This window comes from Bos indicus, chromosome 14, assembly GCF_029378745.1.
Source record: "Bos indicus isolate NIAB-ARS_2022 breed Sahiwal x Tharparkar chromosome 14, NIAB-ARS_B.indTharparkar_mat_pri_1.0, whole genome shotgun sequence".
NCBI lineage: Eukaryota > Metazoa > Chordata > Mammalia > Artiodactyla > Bovidae > Bos > Bos indicus.
In genome coordinates this window covers 64493814-64518556 of record NC_091773.1, presented here as the reverse complement: position 1 = coordinate 64518556, position 24743 = coordinate 64493814, and the positions used below count along the sequence as shown (strand labels likewise).

The window sequence follows — 24743 nt, the reverse complement described above, 5'->3', positions numbered from 1 at the left end:
TAGTTATTAATAACTTTATTTTCTAAATTTTAATAACTTCATTTTCTTCTTCCCCTTTCTGATATACTTGCTGTTGAGAGCGCTAATTCTTAGGTAGGTTGATTCAGGAGGAGGAGGAGGGGGAGGAGGAGAGGGGTAAAGAGGAGAGGGAAGAAAAAGGGGTCTGGGGCTGTAAAGGAAGAGAAAAGGACAAACGTTTCTTTCCTACATTCCTTCAACATAGTCACATAAAATGTTTTTTTCTTTAAGCCCAGAGCTAATAATTACACAACTAATGACTCATCTTGCTCAAGGTATGTTTTTCCTTAAACTCTTTACCATGATTATAAAACAACAATGTATCCTGTTGGAGGACATGTTCCTCCTTAAGAACCTTCTGACTATCCTGTCATCTTAAAATGTATGTTGTTGGAGTGGGTCTGGTAAGATCTTTCTAGTGAAAGTGAAAGTTGCTCAGTCCTGTCAGGACTCTTTGCTACCCCATGGCCTGAATTCTCCAGGCCAGAATACTGGAATGTGTAGCTTTCCCTTCTCCAGGGGATCTTTCCAACACAGGGATCAAACTCAGGTCTCCCACATTGCAGGAGGATTCTTTACTGTCTGAGCCACAAAGGAAGCCCATTATTTTTAAAATGTTATTTTTAAATGTTATCCCATTTTAAAATTTAAGTTGTGGGAATGGATCTGGTAAGACCTTTACAGCCTTGAGACATTCTTTTGATTCACTGTAACAACCAACTGAAAAAGTATATAGCTCCCTTGCTAAGACTAGCGAGGGGGGCACTCTCCATCCCCTCTTCTGATATCTACGTTAGAAGCTTCCTGTCCTTTTTCACTGTAATGAAACTTCTGCCACACAAAGTTCTGAATGTCCGAAGCCTGGTTCCTGATGCCCATGCTAAATCTTCTTCGGAGACCACAAATCCGACATGGTTCACCGTAAGCTATTACTGTGAAAGAAGCAAACGTTGTGAACCCAACTGTTCAATTTCATTAAATTTTTGACCTTTGAAAGAACACGCCCTCACTGGTCAAGTCTTCTTGTTCTTCTAAGGAGGAATGAATACAGGGGACAAAAGGAGGGTCAGTGGACAGCTGCTGCTGCTGCTGCTAAGTCGCTTCAGTCGTGTCCGACTCTGTGCGACCCCATAGACGGAAGCCCACTAGGCTCCCCCGTCCCTGGGATTCTCCAGGCAAGAACACTGGAGTGGGTTGCCATTTCCTTCTCCAATGCACGAAAGTGAAAAGTGAAAGTGAAGTCGCTCAGTCGTGTCCGACTCTTAGCGAACCCATGGACTTCAGCCTACCGGGCTCCTCCGTCCATGGGATTTTCCAGGCAAGAGTACTGGAGTGGGGTGCCATTGCCTTCTCCGACTGGAGTGACTACCACTACCTAAATCCCTTAGCTTTAAGTGGGAGTAACTGACGTAGCTGCCCACAAGTAAAATGTGTGAGTCAGAGAGAGAACGAGCGCCTAGGAGAGAATGGGTCGAAAAGCAAAAACGAAATTATATGAAAGATAGCGACCGAGGGTGTGCTCCACTGCCCCGGCACAAATAGCAAACTATTCGAAACACGTAGTCTGTAAAGGGCTTTTGCACGTGGATATCCGCGGTGGAGCCGATTCTTCTACGTTCCTCGGAGTAACGGTCAGCCTAGTATTCCACGAGCACTTCACTGGGGTTTCTCTTCTAACCCTCTGCCCGCCTAGAAAAATGTTCCTTTCTGCAGACTTCATTTGCCAGAAAAACAAACCTCCTAGGACATGAAAGGCTGCTAAAGTGCTTTGCTTCCCTGACAAGCGAAAACAGCTAGGAGCGAAACAAGCACTTTCGACTAGACTCGAAAACACCAAAAGACCCGTTTCTTCCGCCTCTACTCAATCCAGGTTCCTCAGCCACACCCGGAACGGAAGGGGCGGAGACTCCGACACGTCAGAAGCGAGCGCCGGAAGTTGCCCGCGGCTCAGAGGCGAGTCGAAATCTGTTTGGAGAGGCCTAGAGATTTCTCCGTGTTGCGTGAGTAGGGAATTGGAGGTTTGGGATTTGAAGGTAGGAATTTGGGCCCAAACTGAAAACACAATAAGGTCTAAAGAGGTCTAGTTTAAGGGTTCGAGTCAGGAGAGGCTGGGGATAGAGTCGATACTTTTAGTCCTTTGCCGGTTTAGCTTTTGGGTTGTTTCCCTGTTTAACTGTTGACTAGCTTTGGGGAGTTATTCTTCTCTTAAATTCGGTTCTCGTGTTCTACTGTTGAGAGAAGTTTTGTGTGTGTGTGTGTGTGTGTGTGTGTGTGTGTGTTTTCTTTTACCATCTCCTGCTAAAGTTTGGAAAAATATAACGTGTTAAATGAAGACGCGGGCTTTGCAATCAGATCTAAATCTCTCTGACTCTGCAGCTGAGTGTGTTAGTCGCTCAGTCGTGTCCCACTCTTCGCGACCCCATGGACTGTAGCCTGCCAGACTCCTCTGTCCATGGAATTCTCCAGGCAAGAATACTGGAGTGGGTTGCCATTCTCTACTCCAGGGGATCTTCCCTACCCAGTGATCGAACCTGGGCCTCCTGCATTGCTGCTGAGTAATCCTGCCCAAATGAACTTCCCTAAACCTGGGTTGGAGAAGGCAGTGGCACTCCACTCCAGTACTCTTGCCTGGAAAATCCCATGGATGGAGGAGCCTGGTAGGCTGCAGTCCATGGGGTCGCTAAGAGTCGGACACGACTGAGCGACTTCACTTTCACTTTTCACTTTCATCCATTGGAGAGGGAAATGGCAACCCACTCCAGTGTTCTTGCCTGGAGAATCCCAGGGACAGGGGAGCCTGGTGGGCTGCTGTCCATTGGGTCGCACAGAGTCGGACACGACTGAAGCGACTTAGCAGCAGCAGCAGCAAACCTGAGTTCCTTCATCTGTAAAATAAGAGTCCAATTTGGGGGTAAATGCGCAACACGTTTTTTGTTTGTTTGTTTCGTCCTTTAGACCCAGCCATGAGACAAAGTACTGACTAGGAATTGAGACCTTTTTAGTTTTCCCTCGGAAAAATGATTCCTGATTGGATTTGTGAGGGCCCCACTTTGAGATATTAAATATTTGAGTCTCCGATTTCAGGGACAACAATGGACACCCAGAAGGACGTTCAACCCCCAAAGCAGCAGCCAATGATATATATCTGTGGAGGTAAGAGTAACACAAAGTAAGAGTATTTAAACTCGGTTAAAAAAAAAAGAATTGTGCATTTGTCTTTGACTTGTGAGTCGTTCATCTTTAAAGTTAGAAAGCGGAACAGCTTTAGCAGTCTTTAAAAAAAAATCCTCTCATTAACTTTTCATTTCCTATTCTAGGAAGAGTGCCTTGCCCACCACTCTTTTTTTCTCTCTCCTTTAGCTTACTGGTAATAGCAACACATCCTTGAGATTGAGTATTTGTATTTTAGTGTGTTGGATGAAAAATATGGTCAAGATAATTTGCTTGTCTGTAATAATTTCTCTTTTAGGCATTGAATAAATGAATGTGTTTTCATTTCTAGAATGTCACACAGAAAATGAAATAAAATCAAGGGATCCCATCCGATGCAGAGAATGTGGATACAGAATAATGTACAAGAAAAGGACTAAAAGATGTATCCTTTTAACTGTGCTTCTTAGGTATGAGATGGGAGCAAGTGAAGAATAACACCTGGTTTGATAGTCAAAGACTAATTACTTGTGAAAATGGTAATAACTTGGATTACTTACCAAAAAAAAAAAAATGTTTATCATTTTCTTTTTTAATCACAGTACTTCGGTGTGTAGACGTATACCAAGTAATCTAAATACTAGCTGATTTTGGCTTTCATAAGTGTATTTTTCAGCAATTCTATATAAGTACTCATTCCTGAGCTTCAGTTTATGAACAAACTAAATTATACAAGGGGAACTACAAATAGTGAGTTTTTATGCTACCTTATGGAAAAAGTGAGACTTAGGAATTAGCTGAAAGTCAGAGTAAATTGTTATGTAATAACTGACAGTATTTTTTAGAACAGTAAATTATCGCTTTTAACACTGCTTTAGTTTCTTGATGCATTGGTCTCTATCATGGAAAGAGGGCTAATAATTTATTTTTTAGTTCACTTCTCATCATAGTAAATAGTGAATTTTATTCTTTTGTGCATTTTAGATTAACTTAAATCTAAAATAACATTTTAGATTAAATAAATAGATTATTGCAAAGAGAAAGTGACTTGAAAGTACTAAAATTTTAATTTTAATGTACCTTTTTATGTCCTTAACTTGGTATATTACAGTGGTGGTTTTTGATGCTCGGTGAAACATGAAATTCAGAGGAATATCTTCATTTTTATTTGGATTTGTTGTTAATGTTGTATAGATTTTGAATAGTGTACTTTATGAATACAGTTATATACACATTTCATTTTAAAAAACCATATTGTATTTAGATATCTATTAATAGCTTATATAAAGATACTATTTTTCATTTAGTACATGGTTTGTATTTTAATTTTATTGTATATGTAATCTGACACTCAGTGGAGGTTAAAAATGTTTCCCAAACTACACTTTAAGCAAAACCTGGAATCATCTGGGACCCTTGTTAAAAATGAAGTTTTCTAGGGCTTTTTAAAGGTCTAATTAAGTAAGTTCTTAGGAAACCTCTGTTTTACATCACCAGTTGTTTGTAAACTCTCCAGCTTTTGTATGGAGTATACCAATGCACTTACTGTCAATGTGCATACCTCATTTTGAGTTACAGTTTTCATTTGTTAACTTGGCATAGGCCTTCCTGTATTTATATGTAATGGTTGACTTTTTAAAATCTTGGGCAAGGGAAAAGAAACTTTGATGGTTGCTTTCTGTAAGACAAAATCAATCCCAAGTAAAGTGGATGAAGCAGACTGTTAAGGCAGGTGTGGTTTCCCAGTTGTAATTATTCATTAAAGTAAACAAAAAATTCTGCTTTCAGCATATTTAAAAAAAAAGTTGGTTTACACTTAATTATTGGATGAATGTTTAAAGCTTTTGCTTTGATAACTAGGAATATGGATACTCAGATACTCCATCTGTTCCAGGATTCGATTGCATAAACTTCATTGATAGCTTTGTGTGTCTCTGACATTCAGAGAATTATCTGTGCCATTTAAAAGAAGCACCTGTTATTTCTACTGCCATCCTTAAATACTAAGTTCTATAAATTCATTATGTGCTATATAGCACTACCATACTCAAGATTTTTAAAGGGTGCTTCCTTGGTCCAGTTTTTCCTAGACCGTGGCTTTCATAATTCTGTGATTCTGCCATATTCCTTCTTGAGCTTGTCCTTTCTGTATGGAAGAGTCCCGATAAATGACAGCTGCCTAAACCCCAACTACTGATAATGTTGCTCTTAACTATTCTAATTTCATCATAGGTCATTTGTGCATTAGTAGTTTGAGTATTGTTATTTAGTTAACTAGACTGTGGTTTAATGGGTAAAGTATTACTCCTGGAATTCGTTTCAATTACCTCCTTGTGTCCCCTTCATCTATAAAATGGAAGTAATTTTACTTCTTGCCTACCTGGACAGTTATAGAAAAGGTAAAATAGATATAAAATAGCTTAATGGGGAACACATGTATACCTGTGGCGGATTCATTTTGATATTTGGCAAAACTAATACAATTATGTAAAGTTTAAAAATAAAATAAAATTTAAAAAAAAAATCCTTTTGAATAGTGCCTATAAATATAAAAATCAGTAGATCTGAGCTTGAAGCTAACACATAACTTGTTCCCTACTTAAACTGCTTACCAGACACAAAGGTTCATCAAAAATACATGGAAATTGGTTCAAATCCAGCACTTCTCATTTACTGGCCAGTTTATTTAACTTCAGCTTAATTGTTGAAGTCAAGAAATTAATACACCTATACCTACATACACCTGCAGAGTCCCTTGTTAGATGGCAGTGACTTCACCAGGATTCACTTTCCTTATTTGTAAGATGAGCATGAAAAACTACACTGTAGCACATTCCCCAAACATTTGCTGCAAGATAAAATGAAATACTCCATAAAAACTCTTAAAGTAATAAATGTTAGCTATTCACACCATTACAGTTTCTGCACAGATGATTGTATTCAGTTCAGTTCAGTACAGTCGCTATGTTGTGTCTGACTCTGCAACCCCGTGAACTGCAGCACGCCAGGCCTCCCTCTCCATCACCAACTCCTAGAGTTTACTCAAACTCATGTCCATTGAGTCAGTGATGGCATCCAACCATCTCATCCTGTCGTCCCCTTCTCCTGCTCTCAATCTTTCCCAGCATCAGGGTCTTTTCAAATGAGTCAGCTCTTCGCATCAGGTGGCCAAAGTATTGGAGTTTCAGCATCAGTCCTTCCAATGAATAGTCAGGACTGATTTCCTTTAGGATAGACTGGTTGGAACTCCTCGCAGTTCAAGGGACTCTCAAGAGTCTTCTCCAACACCACAGTTCAAAAGCATCAATTTTTCTACGCTCAGCTTTCTTTATAGCCCCACTCTCACATCCATACATGACTACTGGAAAAACCATAGCCTTGACTAGATGGACCTTTGTTGACAAAGTAATGTCTCTGCTTTCTAATATGCTGTCTAAGATGGTCATAACTTTCCTGCCAAGGAGTAAGCATCTTTTACTTTCATGGCTGCAGTCACCATCTGCAGTGATTTTGGAGCCCAAAAAAAGTCAGCCACCATTTCCACTGTTTCCGCATCTATTTGCCATGAAGTGATGGGACCGGCTGCCATGATCTTAGTTTTCTGAATGTTGAGCTTTAAGCCAACTTTTTCACTCTCTTTCACTTTCATCAAGAGGCTCTTTAGTTCTTCTTCACTTTCTGCCATAAGCGTGGTGTCATCTGCATATCTGAGGTTACTGATATTTCTCCTGGCAATCTTGATTCCAGCTTGTGCTGCTTCCAGCTCATGTTTCTCATGATGTACTCTGCATGTAAGTTGAATAAGCAGGATGACAATATACAGCCTTGACGTACTCCTTTTCCTATTTGGAACCAGTCTGTTGTTCCATGTCCAGTTCTAACTGTTGCTTCCTGACCTGAATACAAGTTTTTCCTATATAGCAAGTCAGGTGGTCTGGTATTCCCATCTCTTTCAGAATTTTCCACAGTTTATTGTGATGCACACAAAGGCTTTGGCATAGTCAATAAAGCAGAAATAGATGTTTTTCTGGAACTCTCTTGCTTTTTCCATGATCCAGCAGATGTTGGCAATTTGATCTCTGGTTCCAATGCCTTTTCTAAAACCAGCTTGAACATCTCAAAGTTCATGGTTCACGTATTGCTGAAGCCTGGCTTGGAGAATTTTGAACATTACTTTACTAATGTAAAGTGTGTGAGATGAGTGCAATTGTGCAGTAGTTTGAGCATTCTTTGGCATTGCCTTTGTTTGGGATTGGAATGAAAACTGACCTTTTCCAGTCCTGTGGCCACTGCTGAGTTTTCCAAATTTGCTGACATATTGAGTGCAGCACTTTCACAGGATCATCTTTTTGGATTTGAAATAGCTCCACTTGAATTCCATCACCTCCACTAGCTTTGTTCATAGTGATGCTTTCTAAGGCCCACTTGACTTCACATTCCAGGATGTCTGGCTCTAGGTGAGTGATCACACCATCATGATTATCGTGGTCGTGAAGATCTTCTTTGTACCATTCTTCTATGTCTTGTATCAGCCTTGGGATTAGTCTCAGCTACTGGTCTCGCTGTTTTCCATACTCTTTAGCTTGCTCATTGTAGAGTCCCAACCCCTGGACCACAGTGGAATTCCCATCCCAACTTGGATCGTTGTAAAATAGAAATTTCACGGCTCTGTCTTGCTGAAAACCTTCAGTAGCCTCCCATTTTGATAAAGTAAAAAACTGTTGGGAATAGTAGAAGCAGAGTCCTCTCCCTCCTCTGTAACCACTTCAACCCACCTCTTAATCTTTGGTTCTGAGGAGATGTTTGTAGTTCTTCAAGCTGATGATGGACCTCCTTGCCTGTGCCTTTTCTCATGTTTTTCTCTCTGCCTAAAATGACCTTTCTTGTGTTATTGCAAACATCAGAATTTTGAAATGTTTTGTTGTGTTCTAGTTATCTGTATTATTGTGGGAAAGTACAAAACCGTTCTTCCTTATCCTTTGTGACCTACTTTCTCTCTAGAAATTTGAATGTTCTTTGCTGTGTCCTGAAATTTTGCAGTATGTGCCTTGGTATGAATCTGTTTTGTTTGCTTGTTTTGGTTGTTGGGTGTATACTCTCAGTGTGGAAATTCAAGCTCTTCAGTTCCGGGAAATTTTCTTGAATTAATCACTTCCTATCCTCAGTCAACAAAAACAAGACCAGGAGCTGACTGTGGCTCAGACCATGAACTCCTTATTGCCAAATTCAGACTTAAATTGAAGAAAATGGGGAAAACCACTAGACCATTCAGGTATAACCTAAATCAAATCCCTTATGATTATACAGTGGAAGTGAGAAATAGATTTAAGGGACTAGATCTGATAGAGTCCCTGATGAACTATGGACAGAGGTTTGTGACATTGTACAGGAGACAGGGATCAAGACCATCCCCAAGAAAAAGAAATGCAAAAAAGCAAAATGGCTGTCTGAGGAGGCCTTACAAATAGCTGTGAAAAGAAGAGAAGTGAAAAGCAAAGGAGAAAAGGAAAGATATAAACATCTGAATGCCAAGTTCCAGAGAATAGCAAGGAGAGACAAGAAAGCCTTCCTCAGTGATCAGTGCAAAGAAATAGAGGAAAACAATGGACAGGAAAGACTAGAGATCTCTTCAAGAAAATCAGAGATACCAAGGGAACATTTCATGCAAAGGGGCTCAATAAAGGACAGAAATGGTATGGACCCAACAGAAGCAGAAAATATTAAGAAAAGGTGGCAAGAATACACAGAAGAACTATATAAAAAAGATCTTCACGACCAAGATAATCAATGATGCTGTGATCATTCACCTAGAGCCAGACATCCTGGAATGTGAAGTCAAGTGGGCCCTAGGAAGCATCACTATGAACAAAGCTAGTGGAAGTGATGGAATTCCAGTTGAGCTATTTCAAATCCAAAAAGATGATGCTGTGAAAGTGCTGCACTCAATATGCCAGCAAATTTGGAAAACTCAGCAGTGGCTACAGGCCTGGAAAAGGTCAGTTTTCATTCCAATCCCAAACAAAGGCAATGCCAAAGAATGCTCAAACTACCACACAATTGCACTTATCTCACACACTAGTGAAGTGATGCTCAAAATTCTCCAAGCCAGGCTTTAGCAATACGTGAACTGTGAACTTTGAGATGTTCAAGCTGGTTTTAGAAAAGGCAGAGGAACCAGAGATCAAATTGCCAACATTCGCTGGATCATCGGAAAAGCAAGAGAGTTCCAGAAAAACATCTATTTCTGCTTTATTGACTATGCCAAACCCTTTGACTGTGTGGATCACAACAAACTGTGGAAAATTCTGAAAGATAGGAATACCAGACCACCTGACCTGCCTCTTGAGAAACCTGTATTCAGGTCAGGAAGCAATAGTTAGAACTGGACATGGAACAACAGACTGGTTCCAAATAGGAAAAGGAGTACCTCAAGGCTGTATATCGTCACCCTGCTTATTTAACATATGCAGAGTACATCATGAGAAACCCTGGGCTGAGTGAAGCACAAGCTGGAATCAAGATTGCTGGGAGAAATATCAGTAACCTCAGATATGCAGATGACACCACGCTTATGGCAGAAAGTGAAGAAGAACTAAAGAGCCTCTTGATGAAAGTGAAAGAGGAGAGTGGAAAAAGTTGGCTTAAAGCTCAACATTCAGAAAACTAAGATCATGGCATTCGGTCCCATCACTTCATGGCAAATAGATGGGGAAACAGTGGAAATGGTAGCTGAATTTTTTTGGGCTCCAAAATCACTGCAGATGGTGACTGCAGCCATGAAAGTAAAAGATGCTTACTCCTTGGAAGGAAAGTTATGACCATCCTAGACAGCATATTAGAAAGCAGAGACATTACTTTGTCAACAAAGGTCTGTCTAGTCAAGGCTATGGTTTTTCCAGTAGTCATGTATGGATGTGAGAGTTGGAGTATAAAGAAAGATGAGCACAGAAGAATAGATGTTTTTGAACTGTGGTGTTGGAGAAGACTCTTGAGAGTCCCTTGGACTGCAAGGAGATTCAACCAGTCCATCCTATGGGAAATCAGTCCAGGGTGTTCATTGGAAGGACTGATGTTAAAGCTGAAACTCCAGTATTTTGGCCACCTGATGCAAAGAGCTGACTCATTTGAAAAGACCCTGATGGGATTCATTTTGATATTTGGCAAAACTAATACAATTATGTAAAGTTTAAAAATAAAAGAAAAAGAAAAGACCCTGATGTTGGGAAAGATTGAGGGCAGGATGAGAAAGGGACGACGGAGGATGAGATGGTTGGATTTCATCACCGACTCAATGGACAACGGGAGTTGGTGATTGACAGGGAGGCCTTGAGTGCTGCAGTTCATGGGGTCGCAAAGAGTCGGACGCAACCGAGCGGCTGAACTGAAATGATCTCTGTATTCTCTCTCTAGATCTTTTAAATCTAGTTTAAACTCATTGTCCTAACTTTTTCATCCTTTTTTTCTCTCTCTTTTTCTTTATCTGTTCTGTGAAAGATTTCACATTTACTTCTTATCCATCTATATATTCTTGGATGGAATGTCTTTATGAAGATGATAATGATGTTTTTAATTTGCCAACAGTCTATTTACTTTCGAGTTAGTGTTTATCCTGCTTGTTTATTCAGCTTGATTGTTTCTGTACACAATTATGACCAGAAAAGAACCATAAAGTGTGCGTGAAAAGAAAATTCCAGAGCACGTGGAATTGCAACTCACTTCTCTTTAATAATTCTGTGTCTGAGTGAAGCTGGGACTGCAAGACCAATCAGCGGATGCAAACCGGAACCCCGCCCGCGGCGATCCGCCTCAAGCTCTCGGTCTGGGGAGGGGCAGTGTGGGCAGGGGCGGGGCGGGGCGGAGCGGCGCGCCCCTCCCCGGGTGCCTTAGCGAGGCTGGTACGGTGTGTGGCTGGGTCCTCTGCACGGCTTGGGGTCTGAACCAGGTGAGTATGTGCCGGCCAGGAGTAAACTACATCTCCCCATCGCAATCCCTCCCTCCGGAGGGCGGGGTGAAAGATAGACTCGGAGGTGGGGAGGGAGTGCGGGATGAACCGCCTTCTTAGTTGGGAAAAGAAACTGGGGCCCTTTGTTTCTCGGGGCTGAAGGTGGCGGGTGTTGGGGCAAGGTCTCTGGTAGCAGCCACTAGTTCTTGTGAACAACGCCGGGGACTAGAGAGAAATTGTTCATAAGAGTCCTGAAGTGCCCCCTGACCGTTGGGGTTGGCTGTAGAAGCTCCGGGATCGCGGTCAGGCCCTGAGCCCGCTGTCCTCTCCGGTCGCGCTGTACATAGAAACCGTTGCTACGGGCTGGAGGATGCCGTTTCCTTTCCGTCTCCGGCTGCAGGTGGCGCCCAGCCTTGTGGATGCTGGGAAGAACGTGCGAAGGTGGAAGTCAAAACAGTTTTTCCCGTTACTAGCGCATTGCAGTTTGCGCTGGAGATATTACTGACAAACTGATGAGTAAATGTGGGAAATGGATGTGAGTTAGGATGGTGGAGAAGTTAACCCCAACTAGGACCACAATTTTCCTAATCAGAGACAAGTTGCAAGCAGATGTGGAAGAATTCTAACGAGCAAATAAAGTATAACTTGTGTTTTGGAGTTTGAGAGTTAACATTAATTGATCTTGAGAATGTGTATCCTCCCCACCGCAGTCCTCCAAAAAAGTTCTCAAAAAAGATTCTCAGAAACTTTAAAACAGGGTTTACGTTGAAATTCTCTTAATTAGGTAAGAGATGTCTTTATCATTTCTAACGTTTTTCACTATGTTTTATTCAAATCATAAAACCTCAGGGGTTTCAAGATTCCTTTAATTGAAGGTAATCTATTTTAATCCCGTTAGATGCTTTAATCCTCCCATCAAATATCCTCCAGCTCTTGGGAAAAAATTCTCCTACAGACAACTCATTCTATTCTGGGCAGCACCAATAATTTTAAAGTTCTTCACTTGGTTTCATGTAACTTCCACCATTAAGGCTACCCTTGTGATAGGAGGCCATCCTACTGGGCCCTGCTAGTATGGTAGGCCATATTCTCACTTCTTCGCTGGACCTCATTCAAAAGCTGACAAACTGTCATCTATATTCTGTACCCAAGTCAAAGCCAGCAGGAATATGGAGACGCTGACAGTGCATCCTTTTTCTGCAGACGTATGATGTATGACCAGACTCAGAAGGCAGGCATGCTGAAGGGAATATTCCTTATGGATTAGACTTATTGCTACTTGTTTTAAAATTTATCACCCAGTGTGTTTTAGTGCAGTGTTTAAAAAAAAAAAAAAAACTTTGACAATATAACTCATAATGTATACATTTTACTTTGCAACATTTATATACACATTTGTGTGTGCATTTATATATACCTGTATTTATCATTTGTTTATATAGGCATGAAATAAAAGTTTCTGTAAAACAGTATGTAATGGTTTGTGTCAGGTAGTCTGATTTTACTCCTGTTCTACCTCATAAAAGAATGCTGATTGCAGCTGACTAAGTTGATTTCATGAGTTGTATGACAGTTAAGTATGTGGGCTCTGTAGTGGCCTGAGGTTCAACTCTTCAGTTCACTACTTATTAGTTATATGACCATATGCAATTTATATACTTGAAATATCACCTTCCTCATCTGTAAAAAGGAAGTAATATCTTTCATGAAAGTGGTCTTGAGGACTGAGATAATTCATGACATATAGAAATTTAGCTTCATAAATGTTAACTTATTACTGCTCTCTGTTTAAGACATACTTGATACAGTAGTTGAAGGATTAAACAAAATAATAATATATGCAAAGTTCATTAAGAATTATGTATTTGTTGCTGTTATTGACACTATCATTAGCAGTATATCAGTAGAGTGAAACTGTCCAAGGCCATCATATTCCCAATTCAGTTGTGTTTAGCAGGTATTTCTTAAGGGATATAAGACACTACTTACTATGTTAGTTCTGAAGCTCTGAGATGAATTAGGTAAGATCTCTCACGATCTAGAAGAGAGACAAAGAAATAGAATTTGGATATTTGGATATGTGCTATACATACGAGAGAGGTATGTACAGAGTGCCTTTAGAACATATTAGGCCTGGCAGCTGTTCATTGATGGGAGTGGGCAACTGAGAATGTAAGGAGTCAGGGAATGTGGAAGAAGATGATGCAGATTTACAGAAAGGATATTATTTATGTTTGTACTGAATCAAGGATGATTAGGATGTTAACACAACAGCTAAAGTAGGAGATACCAAAATCAATGTTAAAAGATACCTTAAAAAAGCAGCTTGAGCACTAAAGAGGATCAGAATATGCACACTACACCCAAGTTGGCCACTTTGGCATAAAGATTATTTTGAGCAGAAGGCAAATAAGAGCAGACACAGAAAAAACTCTTTCTGCCTTTCCCTTTTCTGCCTAAAAGCAGGACATAAATTTCCCTGTATGAAGGTGTTCCCTCCTCTCCTCTCATACCAAGGTGAGGAGTACAATCCTTATCACAGCAGATAGACAGTCAGCACTGAGGTGAGTCTGCAGAAACAAACCTCATTAAAATAACTCTTATCTTCCATTAGTTTTTCCATATATTTACTTTCTAGAAGCCAAAACCCTTTTTCCTTTGTCTAATCATTTCTACACAATTTATCACACTTTGTTAAAATGATACATTAATTCCCAAAACTAGCTGTTTGAGTTTTCACTTTTCTGTGAAGCCCCCAGAATAAACCTTTTCTCCTGTTAATATCTTTTGTCAGTGTGATTTATAGGCCTCAGGTACTGAACCCAAATTGGTAGAGGGAAAAGATTTTTCCTCTACATCCCAAATCCTGCTTTGTCATTACATTTCAATTTTGCTTAAGTGAAGATTAAGGAAGCTAATCCATGTGTGGTAGAGAGTAATTTAGCCCCATGAATGCTAACTGTTCTTATCAGACAGAGTTTACAATGAGCATCCTCCTTAGAAGAAATACTCCAGGGACTTCCTGGTGATCCAATAGTTAAGACTTTGCAAGGGGTGCCAGTTTGATTCCTGATCAGGGAGCTAGGATCCCAGATGTCTTAAAACCAAAGAACCAAAACAGAAGCAATGTTGTAACAAATTAAATGAAAAGCTTTTAAAATGGTTCACATTAAGAAAAGGAAATACTCCATCTCCTTTTCTGTAGAAATGAAAAATAAACATTGCATAAGTACCTAGATGGTTACTACTATCCAAATTGAGTTTTACTATATAAGATTTGTAACTGTTTTCCTACACTACATTTCAGCTATGGCCACCAAAGATTATCCATCATTGTGGGGCTTCGGGACAACAAAAACATTTAAAATTCCTGTCGAACATTTGGATTTCAAGTATATTGAAAAATGTTCAGATGTTAAACACTTGGAAAAAATTCTTTGTGTGCTCAGGTAAGCGATAAAAAATCTTGTTTCAGTCTGCCAATTTTAATTATATCGTTGACTTCTGAAAGTCAAAGCCTCATTAGAAATTTTGGAGCAAATTTTCAAATATTGAGATTGTTGTTTTTGTCCATGTTAGGTTCCAAAACAGTGGTTTTAATTCTGTGGTTAGTTTGGAGGGTTCTAGCCCGATTTAATTCCAGCAAGAAAATGCAGGAGACACAGGTTCAGTCGCTGGGTTGGGAAGATCCCCTGGAGAAGGAAATGGCAATCCACTCCAGTATTCTTGCCTGGAGAATCCTATAGACAGAGAAGCCTGGCAGGCTACAGTTCATGGGATCACAGAGTCAAACATGATTTAGTGACTGAACCACATTTTCCAGCACCAGACTTAGGTTAATCGGTATCCCAGAAGGAGAGCATTTTTCTTGCTTCCTCCCATTTTCTAGGAAAAGGTAAAGCAGCTGTTAGGAGGCATCTGCTTCTTCTGATAAAGCGCTTTGGCACTGTCTCACTTCACACTGCTGCTGCTGCTGCTAAGTCGCTTCAGTCATGTCTGACTCTGTACGACCACATAGACGGCAGCCCACCAGGCTCCCCCGTCCCTGGGATTCTCCAGGCAAGAACACTGGAGTGGGTTGCCATTTCCTTCTCCAATGCATGAAAGTGAAAAGTGAAAGTGAAGTCACTCAGTTGTGTCCGACTCTTCTCGACCCCATGGACTGCAGCCCACCAGGCTCCTCCGTCCATGGGATTTTCCAGGCAAGAGTACTGGAGTGGGGTGCCATCGCCTTCTCTGCACTTCACACTACCTGCCAACAAAGGTGGGTGACTCACTGGGAGCTGTCACATGGACCGTGGGGTGGGAGCAGGAAGTAGGAACAAAAGTCAGGGAATTAAGGCCTTTTCTGGGTAAGAGCCCTGTGGCCGTGATTGTCAAACTTTCATATTCACCAAATATGGTGGTTAAAAAATTGCTAATTTGAGAGCCCCATTCCTAGAGATTCTGCTTCAGGGAATTGGGATCGGGGCCCAGGAACATGTGTTTTTAACAACACCCTGGAAGATGGACAGGCAGGTGGTCAAGGGAACTCTGCAACAAACACTGACCTGGGACTTCCCAGTGGTCCAGTGGTGTGCCTTTCAATACAGGGGACGCAAGTTTGATCCCTGATCAGGGAACTGGGATCTCACAGCCCTTGGAGCAACTAAGCCCTGGTACTGCAACTAGAGAGAGTCTGTATATGACAATGAACGATCCCACATGCAACAAAGATCCCAAGGTGCCGTAACTGAGACCTGATGCAGCCAAATAAACAAATGTGCTCAGTCGCTCAGTCGTGTTCGACCATTTGAGATGCCATGAACTCTAGCCCACCAGGCTCCTCTGTCCGTGGAATTTTCGACGCAGGTTGCCTGAAGCAGGTTGCCATTTCCTTCTCCAGGGGATCTTCCCAACCCAAGGATCAAACCCAAGTCTCTTGCACTGACAGGCAGATTCTTTACCTGTCAATGAGGTAACCTGTCACTGAGTCACCTGGGAAGCCCAAGTAAGTAAACAAATATTTTTTTAAAAAGGGAAACACTGACCCGCTGCATACCAACCTGTGCCACCTGTGTGGTGTTTCTTGAGGGATTTTCGTTTGGAGGGTAGCCTCATATTGCAGAAGCACTTGTGAGCATGAACTTGCCCTTTCCAGGACATCAATAGTATTCCTTTTACTCAGCAGTGATTCTTTTCTTTCCTCTGATGCCCTTCTTTATCTCTATGTCCTTTCCTTTTTCTTTCACCTTTAGCCTCCTGCCCATCCTAAGCAGTCCTGCTTGTCCCCAGCCAGAGTTGAGGTAATAGCCTCATCATATCATTGTTTTCTCTCTTGTTTTTCTCAACATATGAGAACATTTTCAATTGTATTTGATCAATGACTAGTAAAGAAAATGAGAGTTTATGGGATGAAAGGATTTGAAAGATTTCTTTTTATGAATAGCCTTTTTAAGTGGTATGGACTTGGAATTATATTTTAAAATTTAATTTGAAAATGGGATTTATTTTTATTTCTCTAAAATTTTAAAAGTAAGCAGATTCACAAGAAACAGGGAAAAGATTGATTTTCCTTAAAAAAATAAACAAGCAAAAAGGAACAGATGTCTCCGTCTGACTCTGTGAGGAAGGAATTCTGTTCCTTGAGTGGCTGAATTTAGAGGTGTGTTGTTCTAAACTCTTCTCTGCCATTATCTTCCTATCCCCTTGCAGGAAAAAATTGAGCTAGGATAGAAATTGCTCATTGGAAAGTAATTCCGAAGTCTTACTCTCTGCCTGTCTCTAATAATGAATTTCCATTTATAAGTTTAAAATTACCTTATGTACAAAATGAACATGTGAGTGTTGAAGAGGAGAGAAAATGTTATGCATTCAACTTTTAAAGTGTGTGATGGAAATTGGTGTCTTTGGAGCTCCTGTTTCTCCCCTTCATTGTGACACTCCATAGACCAGATGAAAGTAGAGGCTGCTGAAATTGAGGAAGTTTTGGGGAAAGCAGCAGCCCAGCCTTCATCCTTGTAGAGAGGCGTGTCATGACATGTCCTTGGAACCCCTGGGCTCCGTGGAACCCAGCTTACAAACCACAGGTTTACGTGCTCTCTAAATAAAGTGGTAACTCTAAAATTCTGAATTTTTTAAAAGGTCTGGTGAGGAAGGATACTATCCTGAACTTACTGAATTTTGTGAAAAGCACCTTTCAGGCTTGGCTCCTGGAAGTAGAGCTTTGAGGAAAGATAAACCTGCGGCAACAGCATCCAGTTTTACAGCAGAAGAATGGGAAAAAATTGACGGTGACATAAAGGTATAGAGTAACATCACTTTTTTGGTGACATTGTCATGGGATATATATCTACTTGTCTGAAATCAGAAAAGGGAATTTTGTGGTAATTACTTACATGGTATTGGTTGCTTCTTACATCCAGGAGACTATTGTGACTGTGTTTTGTAGATTTGTATATTTATGGAGGTGGGAAGCATGCTCACGTACGTGTATGTATTTTAAATGACTAAGTGATATCCCATCCTACAAAAGAACCATAATTCAGTCAGCATGTATAAATAGTGCCATCCAAACGTGTTTGTTCATAATTTTTTGTACATCTTGGTTATTTCCTAGGAATAAGTTATTAGAATTCAAGTGCCTTGATCTGAAAGGATCTGAATGTATTTCTGTTAAAACACGTTTCTTTGTGTCTCAGAAAGTTGTACCTTTGTACTCTCCCAACAGTAGAATGTAGGAATGGCTACTTCAGGTTACTCTTCCCTGGACACTCTAATCATTTTTTACATTTTAAAATCAAGTAAATGCTTTGAAAATGACAGTACATAATGTATTATTTGTTTACCATAACGTTAAAGTTTTAGAAGTCTGTCACTTGAATTTTTTATTTCGTTAATGACCTGCTTGTGTCTTTACTGATTTCTTTTAATCAGCATTATTGTTATAGTTTACATTCAATAAAACTTAGCCATTTTATAAAACAAATGAATGTATACAACAAAACAGAAACAGGCTCACAGATATAAAGAACAAACTAGTGGTTACCAGTGGGGAGAGGAGAGGAAAGAGAGGCAGGATAGGAGTAAGGGATTAAGAGATACAAACTACTATGTATAAAATAAATAAACAGCAAGGATGAAATAGAGAAATAGAGCCATTACTTTATAACTTTAAATGGAATATAATCTACAAAAATATTTAACCACTATGTTATACACCTAAAACTAACATTATATTGTAAATCAACTGTATTTCTATTTTTAAAAAATTAGCTGTATTATGGTTATTTCACTGAGTTTTAACAAATCATATGTACTGTAGAATATTTCCATTACCCCTACAAGTTTCATTATGCCCCTTTGCAGTCAGTGCTGACCATATACCCTGGTTCCTGGCAGCCACTGAACTGCTTTCTATCATTACAGATTTGCCTTTTCTAGCCTTTCATATAAATATAATTATATAGCATATCTTCTTTCATATCTGTCTTCTTCCACTTAGCATGATGCTTCTGAGATTCATCTGTGTTGTTGCATGTGTCTGTAGTTCATTCCTTTTAATTGCTGAATAGTAGTACTCTTGTCTGGAAAATCCCATAGACGGAGGAGCCTGGTAGGCTGCAGTCCATGGGGTCGCAAAGAGTCGGACACGACTGAGCGACCTCACTTTCACTTTCCACTTTCATGCATTGGAGAAGGAAATGGCAAGCCACTCCAGTGTTCTTGCCTGGAGAATCCCAGGGACGGGGGAGCCTGGTGGGCTGCTGTCTATGGGGTCGCACAGAGTCGGACATGACTGAAGCGACTTAGAAGCAGCAGCAGCAGCAGCAGCAGTGATTTGTATGGCTATCTTACAGTTTGTTTAACCATTTACTACTTGATGAACAAATGCCAAAATTTTTTTTCCTTTCTTTTTATTTATTTGGCTGTGTCGCATCTTCAGTCTTCATTGTGGTGTGTGGAATCTAGTTCCATGACCAGGGATCGAATCTGGGCTCCCTGCATTGGGAACTACAAGTCTTAGCCACTGAACCACCAGGGAAGTCCCCCAGAATATTTTCTAAAGTGGCAATCAATCCTGCCAATAATGGATAAAAGTTCCAGTTGCTCTACATCATGGTCCATAATTAGGATTGTCAGTTTGGTTAATTTTAGCTCTTCTGTTGGGTATATAATGGTATCTCATTATGCTTTTTATTTGCATTTCTCTAATTACTAATGATGTTGAATGTCTTTTCATTTGCTTGTCATCCATATATCTTCTTTTGTCTTTAAATCCTTTGCCCATTAAAAAAATTAGATTGTTTATGTTCTTATTGAACTGTAAAATATGTATCTTCTGTGTATTTTACACATGAAGATGTATCTTTGCAAATATTTGCTGATGTTGTATGGCTTGCCTTTTCATTTTTTTTTTTAAATAGCATCTTTGGAAGAGCAAAAATTTTTACTTTTGATAAAACCAATTTTTCTTTCTTTTTTTTTAATTTATTTTTTTACTTTACAATATTGTATTGGTTTTGCCATACATCAACATGCATCCGCCACGGGTGTACATGTGTTCCCCATCCTGAACCCCCCTCCCACCTCCCTCCCCATACCATCCCTCTGGGTCATTCCAGTGCACCAGCCCCGAGCTTCCTATATCCTGCATCGAACCTGGACTGGCGATTCATTTCTTATATGATATTATATATGTTTTAATGCCATTCTCCCAAATCATCCCCCACCCTCTCCCACAGAGTCCAAAAGACTGTTCTATACATCTGTGTCTCTTTTGCTGTCTCGCATACAGGGTTGTCATTACCATCTTTCTAAATTCCGTATATATGCGTTAGTATACTGTATTGGTGTTTTTCTTTCTGGCTTACTTCACTCTGTATAATAGGCTCCAGTGTCATCCACCTCATTGGAACTGATTCAAATATATTCTTTTTAATGGCTGAGTCAATCTTTCTTATAGTTTGTGCTTTTGTGTCTTATTTAAGAAACCTTTGTCTAATTTAAGATCCCTAAATTTTCTCCTATGATATGTCTAGGAAGTTTATCGTTTTAACTCTCAAATGTAGGTGTAGATCAGTTTTATTTTTTGGACACACACACAAATTTATACACATACAGTGCATATATTTGTATATACCAATATGGATATCCAAATATTCAAGCATCTAATGAATTATTATCTTTTCTTCATTGAACTTCTTGGTGCGAATGTCAAAAATAGGTTGACTTTGTAGGTGTAGCTCTGTTTCTGTATTCTGTTCATTAATCTTAATATCTATCTTTACACGAGTATTCCATTGTCTTGATAACAATAAGTCTTTTTAAACATTTTTAATTTTATATTGGAGTATACTCACATGCTAGCAAGATTATGCTCAAAATCCTTCAAGCTAGGCTTCAGCAGTACATGAACCAGGAACTTCTAGATGTATAAGCTGGGTTTCGAAAAGGCAGAGGAACCAGAGGCCAAATTGCCAACATTTGTTGGATCATGGAGAAAACAAGGGAATTCCAGAAAAACATCTACTTCTGCTTCATTGACTATGCTAACACCTTTGACTGTGTGGATCATAACAAACTGTGGAAAATTCTTAAAGAGATGGGAGTACCAGACCACCTTACCTGTCTCCTAAAAAACCTGTATTTGGGTCAAGAAGCAACAGTTAGAACCGGACATGGAATTGACTGATTCAAAATTGAGAGAGGAGTACGACAAGACTGTATATTGTTACCCTGCTTCACATCATGTGAAATGCTGGGCTGGGTGAATCACAAACTCGAATCAAGATTTCCAGGAGAAATATCAACAGCCTCAGATATGCAGATGACACCACTCTAATGGCAGAAAGTGAAGAGGAACTAAAAAGCTTCTTGATGAAGATGAAAGAGGAGAGTGAAAAACCTGACTTGAAACACAACATTAAAAAAACTAAGATCATGGCATCCAGTCCCATCACTTCATGGCATATAGAAGGGGAAAAAGTGGAAGAAGCGATGACAGATTTTATATTCTTAGACTCCAAAATCCCTGTTAATGGTGACTACAGCCATGAAATTAAAAGATGCTTGCTCCTTGGAAGAAAAGCTATGACAAACCTAGACACATATTAAAAAGCAGAGACATCATGTTGCTGACAAAGGTCTGTAAAGTCAAAGCTATGTTTTTTCCAGTAGTCATGTAGGGATGTGAGTCAGATAAAGAAGGTTGAGCGCCAAAGAATTAATGCTTCCGAATTGTTGTGCTAGAGAAGATTCTTGTGAGTCCCTTGGAGTGCAAGGAGATCGAATTAGTCAATCCTAAAGGAAATCAACCCTGAATATTCATTGGAAGGACTGGTGCTGAAGCTCCAATAGATTGGTCATCTGATGCAAAGAACCAACTCAGTGGAAAAGGCTCTGATGCTAGAAAAGATTGAAGGCAAAAGGAGAAGAGAGAGGCAGAGGATAAGATGGTTAGATAGCATCACCAACTCAATGGACATGAATTTGAGCAAACTCTGGGAGATAGCAGAGGACAGAGGAGCCTGACATGCTACAGTCCATGGGGTCACAAACAGTCAGATATGACTTAGTGACTGAACAGCAACGAAGCAGTTGATTTACAATAGTTGTGTTGTGTTGTGTTCGTTTCACATGCACAGCAAGGTGATTCAGTTATGCGTTTACACATATCTATTCTTTTTCAGATTCCTTTCTCATATCAGGTAGTGCAAGTCCTCCAACTTCGTTCTTTGTTTTCAAAGTTGTTTTGGCTGTTCCAGGTCCTTTGCTTGCCAATTTCTATAAAATAGAAATTGTATTTGTGTTGGGATTGTTTTGAATTTGTTGATCAGTTTTGGAAGAATTGATATCTTGATAATACTGAGATTTCTGATCGATGAACATGTATTCTTCTGTTCATATAAGCTTTATTTAATTTTTTGAAACAGTGTTTGTAGTTTTCAGTGTATATATTCTTCTTATATATTTTTAATGAAATTTATTCCTAAGTATTTATTTTATACTATTATAAAAGTTGATGTTTTTAATTTAATTTGCTCATTCCAAGTCACTTCAATTATGAAATTTTATTTCTTTATTTTTATTGTGATAAAACACACATCATATAGAGTTTATCACCTTTATCATTTTCAAGTATACAGTTCATTAGTGTTAAGTATATTCATATTATTATGCAAGAAATCTCAAGGACTTTTTCATCTTCCAAAACTGAAACTCCATACCATTTAACAATAACTCTCCAATCCTACCCCCACCACCAGCCCCTGGCAACCATCATTCTATCTTTTTTTAATTTTTCTGATCTGTTTACATTATTTCTTTATTTATTTTTATTGCAGATGATTTACAGTGTTGTGTTACTTTCAGGTGTACAGCATAGTGATTCAGTTATGCATACATATATGTTAGTGTCTTATTTTTTTCATATTCTTTTCCCATATAGGTTATTGTGAACTACTGAGTATAGTTTCTTCACTTTGATTTATCTCTAGGTCCATCCATGTTATTACAAATGGCATTATTCCATTCTTTTTTATGACTGAGTAACATTTCATTGAATAAATATACCACATCCTCTTTATCCATTCATCTGTTGATAAACATTTAGGTTTCTTCCATGTCTTGCCTATTGTAAGTAGTGTTGCAGTGAATATTGGGGTGCATGTATATTTTCTTTTCTCTGAATATATGCCCAGCAGTGGGATTGCAGGATCATATGTTAACTCTATTTTTAGTTTGTTAAGGAACCTCCATACCATTCTCCATAGTGGCTGCTCCAGTTTGCATTTCCACTAATAGTATAGAAGAGTTCATTTTTCTACACACACTCCAGCATTTATTGTTTGTAGACTTTTTGATGATGGCCATTCTAACAGTATAGGTGATACCTCATTGGGGTATTGATTTGCATTTCTCTAGTAATGAGTGATGTTGAGCATCTTTTCATGTGCCTGTGGATCACAATAAACTGTGGAAAATTCTGAAAGAGATGGGAATACCAGACCACCTGATCTGCCTCTTGAGAAATTTGTATGCAGGTCAGGAAGCAACAGTTAGAACTGGACATGGAACAACAGACTGGTTCCAAATAGGAAAAGGAGTACGTCAAGGCTGTATATTGTCACCCTGTTTATTTAACTTATATGCAGAGTACATCATGAGAAATGCTAGACTGGAAGAAACACAAGCTGGAATCAAGATTGCCGGGAGAAATATCAATAACCTCAGATATGCAGATGACATCACCCTTATGGCAGAAAGTGAAGAGGAACTCAAAAGCCTCTTGATGAAAGTGAAAGTGGAGAGTGAAAAAGTTGGCTTAAAGCTCAACATTCAGAAAACGAAGATGATGGCATCCGGTCCCATCACTTCATGGGAAATAGATGGGGAAACAGTGGAAACAGTGTCAGACTTTATTTTTTGGGCTCCAAAATCACTACAGATGGTGACTGCAGCCATGGAATTAAAAGACACTTACTCCTTGGAAGGAAAGTTAGGACCAACCTAGATAGCATATTCAAAAGCAGAGACATTACTTTGCCAACAAAGGTCCGTCTAGTCAAGGCTATGGTTTTTCCTGTGGTCATGTATGGATGTGAGAGTTGGACTGTGAAGAAGGCTGAGCACCGAAGAATTGATGCTTTTGAACTGTGGTGTTGGAGAAGACTCTTGAGAGTCCCTTGGACTGCAAGGAGATCCAACCAGTCCATTCTGAAGGAGATCAGCCCTGGGATTTCTTTGGAAGGAATGATGCTAAAGCTGAAACTCCAGTACTTTGGCCACCTCATGCGAAGAGTTGACTCATTGGAAAAGACTCTGATGCTGGGAGGGATTTGGGGCAAGAGGAGAAGGGGACGACAGAGGATGAGATGGCTGGATGGCATCACTGACTCGATGGACGTGAGTCTCAGTGCACTCCGGGAGTTGGTGATGGACAGGGAGGCCTGGCGTGCTGCGATTCATGGCGTCGCAAAGAGTCAGACACGACTGAGTGACTGAACTGAACTGAACTGATATCTTCTTTGGAGAAATGTCTATTTAGATCTTCTGCCTGTTTTTTTGATTGGGTTCTTTGGAGTTTTTTATACTGAGTTATATGAACTGTTTGTATATTTTGGAGTTTAATCCCTTGTCAGCTGTACCATTTGCAAATATTTTCTCCCATTCTGTAGACTGTTTTTTCATTTTCTTTGTGGTTTCCTTTGCTATAGAAAAGCTTTTATGTTTAATTAGGTCCCATTTATTTTCGCTTTTATTTCTATGACTCTAAGAGATGGGTCAGGAAAGGTATTGCTGCAATTTATGTCAAAGAATGTTCTGCCGGTGTTTTCCTCTAGCAGTGTTTTGGTATCCAGTCTTACATGTAGGTCTTTAATCCATTTTGAGTTTATTTTTGTGCATGGTGTTAGAGAATATTCTAATTTTCTTTTTTACATGTAGCTGTCCAGTTTTCCAGCACTATTTATTGGAGAAATTGTCTTTTTGCCCTTGTATGTTCTTGCCTCCTTTGTTGTAGATTAATTGACCACAGGCCTGTGGATAATTTTGAGGCTCTGTATCCAGTTCCATTGATCTGTATTTATGGGTTTTGTGCCAGTACCATACTATTTTGATTATTGTAGCTTTGTAGTATAGTCTGATGGAGAAG

The 24743-nt window shown here is 39.6% G+C and overlaps 2 protein-coding genes across 5 annotated transcripts in view; both read left to right on the top strand.

The window, feature by feature from the left end:
- Positions 1–1897: 1897 nt before the first annotated feature.
- POLR2K (RNA polymerase II, I and III subunit K) lies at positions 1898–4477 on the top strand. 3 transcript variants are annotated; one of them, XM_019974006.2, is made up of 4 exons: positions 1898–2018; positions 3103–3171; positions 3521–3613; positions 4280–4477. In XM_019974006.2, the coding sequence occupies exons 2-4, from the start codon at positions 3111–3113 to the stop codon at positions 4300–4302; spliced, it is 177 nt and encodes a 58-aa protein (XP_019829565.1). In that variant the 5' UTR covers positions 1898–2018; positions 3103–3110; the 3' UTR covers positions 4303–4477. The 3 variants fall into 3 exon arrangements, with proteins under 3 accessions (XP_019829565.1, XP_070658949.1, XP_070658950.1); XM_070802848.1 differs by having other exon boundaries at positions 1948–2051; XM_070802849.1 differs by having other exon boundaries at positions 1967–2018; positions 2974–3171.
- Positions 4478–10997: 6520 nt separating this feature from the next.
- The window catches only part of SPAG1 (sperm associated antigen 1), an 87046-nt gene continuing 73300 nt past the window's right edge, over positions 10998–24743 (top strand). The window contains exons 1-3 of one of the 2 annotated variants that reach the window (XM_070802846.1): positions 10998–11110; positions 14418–14559; positions 17234–17393. In XM_070802846.1, the coding sequence (XP_070658947.1) occupies positions 14420–14559; positions 17234–17393 (300 nt within the window). In that variant the 5' untranslated portion in view covers positions 10998–11110; positions 14418–14419. Of the gene's footprint in view, positions 11111–14417; positions 14560–17233; positions 17394–24743 lie in introns of those variants that run through there. The other variant, XM_070802847.1, reaches the window with a different exon arrangement.